The 10,116-nt window shown below is 34.8% G+C and overlaps 1 protein-coding gene across 1 annotated transcript in view; it reads left to right on the plus strand.

Annotated features, from left to right (window-relative positions):
* Positions 1 to 815: 815 nt before the first annotated feature.
* The window catches only part of szt2 (SZT2 subunit of KICSTOR complex), an 80,833-nt gene continuing 71,532 nt past the window's right edge, over positions 816 to 10,116 (plus strand). Inside the window, exons 1-2 of the mRNA XM_062038401.1 lie at positions 816 to 1,089; positions 10,029 to 10,116. The exon at positions 10,029 to 10,116 is cut by the window's right edge and continues 38 nt beyond it. Coding sequence (XP_061894385.1) covers positions 1,066 to 1,089; positions 10,029 to 10,116 — 112 coding nt within the window. The 5' untranslated portion in view covers positions 816 to 1,065. The remainder of the gene's footprint in view (positions 1,090 to 10,028) is intronic.

Below are 10,116 nucleotides of genomic sequence, written 5' to 3' on the forward strand. Positions count from 1 at the left end.
GGTATACCTAATAGTGTGTGTGCAGTATGTGCACTCTTCTGTACAGTACAGTGTGCATGTCTGTTCACAGTATACAGTATTTCTTGCATAGTGCGTGCGTGTGTGTGCGCCCACACGCGCGGGGGGTTGAGGGGCCAAGACCATGTCAGGCCCAGGGGGCCAAAATTTCTTAATCCGCCCCTGTATATATATATATATATATATATATATATATTACGTGCCTGGTTATGATGTCATCAATAAGCGCCGCAGTCGTGTGTGTTTTAAAAAAAATCTTAACTTTATTTCAAAAACCAAAAAAACGATTGGTTTATTTTGTTTTTAAGATGCAAATAATGAAAATCATTTGAAAAAAATAAGTAAACAGAAACGTAAAAACAGACCAAAAAGGGATATTTTTTCCGTTACCGGAAGTTTATTTTCAAAGGACAGCCGTATGTGTTTACATTTTGCTTTATATTTATTATTTTTGTCTGGTTTTGTATTTGTTTTGTATCATCCCGTGAGGTGTATATATTTTTATTTTCGGTTTGTACTTCATGAAATTTTGCACTTGTTGTTTTTTTTTGGTTTTTTTCATTATATTTGGATGTATTTGTTTGGTTTGTATGCTTGTGAATCTGGGCTATCCATTAAGTAAGACTACTTATTGCTCTTTTTTGGTTTTCAATGTTCTTTATTGATTTATAAAAAAAATGTTATTCAAATAAACCCAACGTTTTATCAATTTCTATTAAATGGCCAAAACATACATTGAACATTGTGTATGAGGGATTATATTCATTAACAATTAATTAAGTGTTATTTTATATGCCGTCATTTATTTCGAGGATTGCGACATGAAAGATAACAGCGTCTGTTCCACTCCGAACCGCACGGTGGCGGCGGTGTGCCGAGGAGCGCTCTTCCGCGCTGCCGTCAAGAGATGCGAGGAAGAAACGGCCGACAACAGTGAAGCTACATGACCAACAAGACGATTAAGGCTCGTCATTTCGGACCAAATCCATTCCAAGTGTGGTTTTTAAGGGCCGACAACATCCCTGCAGCCCTTATGAGACGCAAGGCATGGCGGAGAGACAGGACCATGAGGTACTTTCGCTTTCAGGCCGCCGCAAGAACAATCATTTTTAGACTGCAAAAAGTGTTGCATATATGACTTGTATAATGGTGGTGGTGTTAAACATGAAACTAATATATAAATAATAGGCTGTAGTGCAGTTACAACATTGTTGGAAAAGTTCCTTAAAAGTTAATTCATGGTCTATTAAAGTAATAACGTGGGTCGTCGACTGCACATGTACGAACCCCAAACACAGTGAAGTTGTCGCATTGTGTATATATTAGGGGTGTAACGGTACACGAACATTTCGGTTCGGTACGTACCTCGTTTTAGGGGTCACGGTTCGGTTCATTTTCGGTACAGTAAGAAAACAACAAAATATAATTTTTTGGGTTATTTATTTACCAAATTTGCAAAATCTTCCACCAAAAATATTTTTTAGGGATGTCCGATAATGGCTTTTTACCGATATTGTCCAACTCTAATTACCGATACCGATATCAACCGATACCGATATATACAGTCGTGGAATTAACACATTATTATGCCTAATTTGGACAACCAGGTACGGTGAAGATAAGGTGCTTTTTTAAATAAAATAAAAATACAGTAAAATAAGTCAAATAAATTAAAAACATGTTCTTGAAAAAAAAATAAAGTAAAACAATATAAAAATAGTTACATAGAAACTAGTAATGAATGAAAATGAGTCTAATGAAGTGTTAAAAGGTTAGTACTATTAGTGGAGCAGCAGCACGCACAATCATGTGTGCTTACGGACTGTATCCCTTGCAGACTGTATTGATATATATTGATATATAATGTAGGAAGCAGAATATTAATAACAGAAAGAAACAACCCTTTTGTGTGAATGAGTGTAAATGGGGGAGGGAGGTTTTTTGGGTTGGTGCACTAATTGTAAGTGTACACTGTGTTTTTTATGTTGATTTAATAAAAAAACCAAAACAAAAACAAACAAAAAAACGATACTGATAATAAAAAAAAACGATCCCGATAATTTCCGATATTACAATTTAAAGCATTTATCGGCCGATAATATCGGCAGGCCGATATTATCGGACATCTCCAGAACCTTGGATAGGTCAATAATTCATAATAACATTGATTTTGATTCAATATTATGTTTTGAGCAATGACAGTTTGAAAGAAAAAAAAAACAGCTTTGTTTTATTAGTCAACATTGCAACTTTTTCTAAATGACATTTCACCTTTAAGCATTTGTATTTCACTTTTGTTATGTTTTTGTTTATTTGAATAGTATTTTTAGAATGTGCCGTGGGCCTTTAAAACATTAGCTGTGGGCCGCAAATGGCCTCCGGGGCACACTTTTGACACCCCTGCTATAGATGATAAAAAATTAAATGTATGGATAAAAAGTAGAGATAATATCGGCCTGCCGATAAATGCTTTAGAATGTAATATCGGAAATTATCGGTATCGTTTTTTTTATGATTGGTATCGGTTATTTATTTATTTTTATATTCTTTTATTAAATCAACATAAAAAACACAAGATACACTTACAATTAGTGCACCAACCCAAAAAACCTCCCTCCCCCATTTACACTCATTCACACAAAAGGGTTGTTTCTTTCTGTTATTAATATTCTGTTTCCTACATTATATATCAATATATATCAATACAGTCTGCAAGGGATACAGTCCGTAAGCACACATGATTGTGCGTGCTGCTGCTCCACTAATAGTACTAACCTTTAACACTTCATTTTACAAATTTTAATTAATTACTAGTTTCTATGTAACTGTTTTTATATTGTTTTACTTTCTTTTTTATTCAAGAAAATGTTTTTAATTTATTTATCTTATTTTATAAAATTTTTAAAAAAAGGCCTTATCTTCACCACACCTGGTTGTCCAAATTAAGCATAATAATGTGTTAATTCCACGACTGTATATATCGGCATGGGTTGATATCGGTATCGGTAATTAAGAGTTGGACAATATCGGATATCGGCAAAAAGCCATTATCGGACGTCCCTAGTTATTTATTTACCAAATTTGCAAAATCTTCCACCAAAAATATTTTTCTTAGTGTAATATTTGATGTGAAGTAATGGGAACCTTATAGGTCAATAATTCATAATAACATTGATTTTGATTCAATATTATGTTTTGAGCAATGACAGTTTGAAAGAAAAAAAAAACAGCTTTGTTTTATTAGTCAACATTGCAACTTTTTCTAAATTACATTTCACCTTTAAGCATTTGTATTTCACTTTTGCTATGTTTTTGTTTATTTGACTAGTATTTTTAGAATGTGCCGTGGGCCTTTAAAACATTAGCTGTGGGCCGCAAATGGCCTCCGGGGCACACTTTTGACACCCCTGCTATAGATGATAAAAAATTAAATCTATGGATAAAAAGTAGAGATAATATCGGCCTGCCGATAAATGCTTTAGAATGTAATATCGGAAATTATCGGTATCGTTTTTTTTATGATTGGTATCGGTTATTTATTTTTATATTCTTTTATTATATCAACATAAAAAACACAAGATACACTTACAATTAGTGCACCAACCCAAAAAACCTCCCTCCCCCATTTACACTCATTCACACAAAAGGGTTGTTTCTTTCTGTTATTAATATTCTGCTTCCTACATTATATATCAATGTATATCAATACAGTCTGCAAGGGATACAGTCCGTAAGCACACATGATTGTGCGTGCTGCTGCTCCACTAATAGTACTAACCTTTAACACTTCATTTTACTCATTTTCATTCATTACTAGTTTCTATGTAACTGTTTTTATATTGTTTTACTTTCTTTTTTATTCAAGAAAATGTTTTGAATTTATTTATCTTATTTTTTTTATTTTTTTTAAAAGGACCTTATCTTCACCATACCTGGTTGTCCAAATTAAGCATAATAATGTGTTAATTCCACGACTGTATATATCGGCATCGGTTGATATCGGTAACGGTAATTAAGAGTTGGACAATATCGGCATATCGGCAAAAAGCCATTATCGGACGTCCCTAGTTATTTATTTAACAAATTTGCAAAATCTTCCACCAAAATATTTTTCTTAGTGTAATATTTGATGTGAAGTAATGGGAACCTTATAGGTCAATAATTCATAATAACATTGATTTTGATTCAATATTATGTTTTGAGCAATGACAGTTTGAGAGGAAAAAAAAAACAGCTTTGTTTTATTAGTCAACGTTGCAACTTTTTCTAAATTACATTTCACCTTTAAGCTTTTTTATTTCACTTTTGTTATGTTTTTGTTTATTTGACTAGTATTTTTAGAATGTGCCGTGGGCCTTTAAAACATTAGCTGTGGGCCGCAAATGGCCTCCGGGGCACACTCTTGACACCCCTGCTATAGATGATAAAAAATTAAATCTATGGATAAAAAGTAGAGATAATATCGGCCTGCCGATATTATCGGCCGATAAATGCTTTAGAATGTAATATCGGAAATTATCGGTATCGTTTTTTTCATGATTGGTATCGGTTATTTATTTATTTTTATATTCTTTTATTATATCAACATAAAAAACACAAGGTACACTTACAATTAGTGCACCAACCCAAAAAACCTCCCTCCCCCATTTACACTCATTCACACAAAAGGGTTGTTTCTTTCTGTTATTAATATTCTGCTTCCTACATTATATATCAATATATATCAATACAGTCTGCAAGGGATACAGTCCGTAAGCACACATGATTGTGCGTGCTGCTGCTCCACTAATAGTACTAACCTTTAACACTTCATTTTACAAATTTTAATTAATTACTAGTTTCTATGTAACTGTTTTTATATTGTTTTACTTTCTTTTTTATTCAAGAAAATGTTTTTAATTTATTTATCTTATTTTATAATTTTTTTTAAAAAAGGCCTTATCTTCACCACACCTGGTTGTCCAAATTAAGCATAATAATGTGTTAATTCCACGACTGTATATATCGGCATCGGTTGATATCGGTATCGGTAATTAAGAGTTGGGCAATATCGGAATATCAGATATCGGCAAAAAGCCATTATCGGACGTCCCTAGTTATTTATTTACCAAATTTGCAAAATCTTCCACCAAAAATATTTTTCTTAGTGTAATATTTGATGTGAAGTAATGGGAACCTTGGATAGGTCAATAATTCATAATAACATTGATTTTGATTCAATATTATGTTTTGAGCAATGACAGTTTGAAAGGGAAAAAAAACAGCTTTGTTTTATTAGTCAACATTGCAACTTTTTCTAAATTACATTTCACCTTTTAAGCTTTTTTATTTCACTTTTGCTATGTTTTTGTTTATTTGACTAGTATTTTTAGAATGTGCCGTGGGCCTTTAAAACATTAGCTGTGGGCCGCAAATGGCCTCCGGGGCACACTCTTGACACCCCTGCTATAAATAATAAAAAATTAAATCTATGGATAAAAAGTAGAGATAATATCGGCCTGCCGATATTATCGGCCGATAAATGCTTTAGAATGTAATATCGGAAATTATCGGTATCGTTTTTTTTATGATTGGTATCGGTTATTTATTTTTATATTCTTTTATTATATCAACATAAAAAACACAAGGTACACTTACAATTAGTGCACCAACCCAAAAAACCTCCCTCCCCCATTTACACTCATTCACACAAAAGGGTTGTTTCTTTCTGTTATTAATATTCTGGTTCCTACATTATATATCAATATATATCAATACAGTCTGCAAGGGATACAGTCCGTAAGCACACATGATTGTGCGTGCTGCTGCTTCACTAATAGTACTAACCTTTAACACTTCATTTTACTCATTTTCATTCATTACTAGTTTCTATGTAACGGTTTTGATATTTTTTTACTTTTTTTTTAATTCAAGAAAATGTTTTTAATTTATTTATCTTATTTTATTAATTTTAAAAAAAGGCCTTATCTTCACCATACCTGGTTGTCCAAATTAGGCATAATAATGTGTTAATTCCACGACTGGATATATCGGCATCGGTTGATATCGGTATCAGTAATTAAGAGTTGGACAATATCGGAATATCGGATATCGGCAAAAAGCCATTATCGGACGTCCCTAGTTATTTATTTACCAAATTTGCAAAATCTTCCACCAAAAATATTTTTCTTAGTATAATATTTGATGTGAAGTAATGGGAACCTTATAGGTCAATAATTCATAATAACATTGATTTTGATTCAATATTATGTTTTGAGCAATGACAGTTTGAAAGAGAAAAAAAACAGCTTTGTTTTATTAGTCAACATTGCATCTTTTTCTAAATTACATTTCACCTTTAAGCATTTTTATTTCACTTTTGTTATGTTTTTGTTTATTTGACTAGTATTTTTAGAATGTGCCGTGGGCCTTTAAAACATTAGCTGTGGGCCGCAAATGGCCTCCGGGGCACACTTTTGACACCCCTGCTATAGATGATAAAAAATTTAATCTATGGATAAAAAGTAGAGATAATATCGGCCTGCCGATATTATCGGCCGATAAATGCTTTAGAATGTAATATCGGAAATTATCGGTATCGTTTTTTTCATGATTGGTATCGGTTATTTATTTATTTAAATTTTTTTATTATATCAACATAAAAAACACAAGATACACTTACAATTAGTGCACCAACCCAAAAAACCTCCCTCCCCCCATTTACACTCATTCACACAAAAGGGTTGTTTCTTTCTGTTATTAATATTCTGCTTCCTACATTATATATCAATATATATCAATACAGGACGTCCACAGTTTCCAAAAAAACAATTCGAAATGTGGACTCGTCAGAACACAAAACATTTTTCCACTTTGCATCAGTCCATCTTAGATGAGCTCGGGGCCCAACTAAGCCGGGGGCGTTTCTGGGTGTTGTTGATAAATGGCTTTGGCTTTGCATAGTATAGCTTTAACTCGCACTTACAGATGTAGCGACCAACTGTAGTTACTGACAGTGGTTTTCTGAAGTGTTCCTGAGCCCATGTGGTGATATCCTTTACACACTGATGTGGCATTTTGATGCAGTACCGCCTGAGGGATCCAAGGTTACGGGCATTCAATGTTGGTTTTGAGCCTTGCCGCTTACGTGCAGTGATGCAGTAGCACTTTTTGAGTGAAATAAGTATAAAAAAAATTTTTTTAACGTACAAGATGGAAAACACACATTACTAAAAATAACTGCACCATAAATCGGGCAAATAGTAGGATCCTCATATAGTTTTACTTTACTCTGCATGCTGCTCGTCTGTCTTTTAGCGGGCTAAAGAAGTCAATCAGGGCGTATTTGTGTAGCACCTTGCAGCATCACACTGGTGCACAAGGTGCTTTAGGGGACAAACTAGGTCAAAGAAAGTAGGAACAGGGTATTCATAAATACAAATCATGCATGTTAAAACAGTTGAAAAAGCAACGCTTATGGTAATTGTGTGTTAGAAGTAGGGATGGGCGATACCACACTTTTAGGATTTGATACGATACCGATACTTTTTCTTGCATTTTCATCGATACCGATACCGATACCAATAATTTCTTATTGGCAATTTTTTGTCAGTCAAAAATATTATTACTATTGTTATTATTTAAAGGCCTACTGAAATGAATTTTTTTTATTTAAACGGGGATAGCAGATCTATTCTATGTGTCATACTTGATCATTTCGCGATATTGCCATATTTTTGCTGAAAGGATTTAGTATAGAACAACGACGATAAAGATTGCAACTTTTGGTATCTGATAAAAAAAAGGCTTGCCCCTACCGGAAGTAGCGTGACGTAGTCAGTTGAACATATACGCAAAGTTCCCTATTGTTTACAGTGATGGCCGCATGAAGTGAGAGAGATTCGGACCGAGAAAGCGACAATTTCCCCATTAATTTGAGCGAGGATGAAAGATTTGTGGATGAGTAAAGTGCAAGTGAAGGACTAGTGGGGAGTTGAAGCTATTCAGATAGGGAAGATGCTGTGAGAGGCGGGGGTGACCTGATATTCAGCTGGGAATGACTACAACAGTAAATAAACACAAGACATATATATACTCTATTAGCCACAACACAACCAGGCTTATATTTAATATGCCACAAATTAATCCTGCATAAAAACACCTGCGTGTTTGTTATGCTAGCTCCTAGCTCCTATGCTAGCTCCTAGCTCCATAGAACACGCCAATACAATTCAAACACCTGATCAACACACACAATCACTCAGCCCAAAAGACCGTTCACCTAACCCAAGGTTCATAAAGCTTATATATTTTAAAAAAGTTACGTACATACGCAAAAAAAAGTTGCGCACATACGGTCAAGCGATCAAATGTTTAGAAGCCAAAGCTGCATACTCACAGTAGCACGTCTGCGTCTTTGTCATCCAAATCAAAGTAATCCTGGTAAGAGTCTGTGTTGTCCCAGTTCTCTACAGGCGTCTGTGTATCGAAGTCAAAAGTCCTCCTGGTTAGAGTCTCTGTTATCCGAGTTCTTCCATCTTGACTGCATCTTTCGGGAATGTAAACAAAGAAGCGCCGGCTGTGTACTGTTGTGGCTGACTACGTTCGAAAAATACGTCCATTTCGCACCGACAACTTTCTTCTTTGCTCGCTCAGCTTCCTTCTCCATAATGCAATGAACATGATTGCAACAGATTCACGAACACAGATGTCCAGAATACTGTGGAATTATGAAATGAAAACAGAGCTTTTTCATATTGGCTTCAATGTGGAAGGCATACCCGTGTTCCCCGGGCTACGTCACGCGCATACGTCATCCTCAGAGGCGTTTCGAACCGGAAGTTTAGCGGCAAATTTAAAATGTCACTTTATAAGTTAACCCGGCCATATTGGCATGTGTTGCAATGTTAAGATTTCATCATTGATATATAAACTATCAGACTGCGTGGTCGCTAGTAGTGGCTTTCAGTAGGCCTTTAAGACAAATCACAAGACAAATACAGACCATTTATACCACATTTATTATGATCAATATATAATAAAAGTAAAATTAAAATAAATAACATAAATATGAAAAATAAATTAAATATTATATATAATAATAACTATATATTATATATAATAATAATTAAATATTAGGGCTTTCCAATTAACAGTCAAATCCGAATTGCAAGAAGCTGCAGTTATTTTTTAAAGTTTGTGATATAATTAGCAATTAATGAAATATGAAATAGGCTAATGTTTTCGAAATGTAAGAAATCATGTTACAGATTAAAACCAAAATCACATTCAATCATATATTTCAAGATTTTCTTGGAAAAAAATAAAACTGTAATGCAAAGATGAAGAATCTCCAAATTGTATCTCTTTCTTATCTTGTTTTAAATACTCAAGCAATTTTCAACTAACAGTAAATTCCCCTGTGTGGAAATTATTTGAATTTAGGATAATCATTTAAACAAAAATATTCAGTAAACATTACTAAAAAAAAAAAAACAATGCCTGTTTTAAGTCAACAATTGGACAACACTGGATATGCCTGGCTGCATCGCTACAGTCGGCTGGCTGTGTGTGTTTGTTGCACGTTGACCACGCTCATTCGCTGTCTCCTGTCAAGTGACTGGGCCAGCTCTACACTCGGCCAGGTACAGGGGTGTCCCAGCACATAGTAAGTTAAGTAAGTCATCAAAAACATCTGAAAGTGATGCTCGCACCCCCCACACGCCGTTTTTTGGTTTATATCGATACTTTTTTCAGAAAAGTGATGCCAAATGAGTAGCGTGTGAGTATCGATATATCGATACCACAGGATCGATACGCACATCCCTAGTTAGAAGCCAGTTTAAACAAGTATGTTTTAACTTGAGATCTAAAAGCCTGGAGCAACCTGGGTGAAGTCCGGTCTTGAGCCGCTTGTAAGGTCCGCCCTCTGCAGAAACCTCTTCCGCTTCGTCAGGAGCCTCGGCTGCGACCGCCTTGGCTTCTTTTGCGGCTATTCAAAGTTCCCGGGCTGAGCGTTTGTGTTCCCTCAGGTGGAGGAGGCCGACCACATCTACCTGCTGATGAAGGAGGAGTACCGCATCTCCAGGAACGTGCGTCTGGCCTGGTTCCTGGGTAAAC

The sequence above is a fragment of the Entelurus aequoreus genome, linkage group LG27 (assembly GCF_033978785.1).
Source record: "Entelurus aequoreus isolate RoL-2023_Sb linkage group LG27, RoL_Eaeq_v1.1, whole genome shotgun sequence".
NCBI classification, from domain to species: Eukaryota; Metazoa; Chordata; class Actinopteri; order Syngnathiformes; family Syngnathidae; genus Entelurus; species Entelurus aequoreus.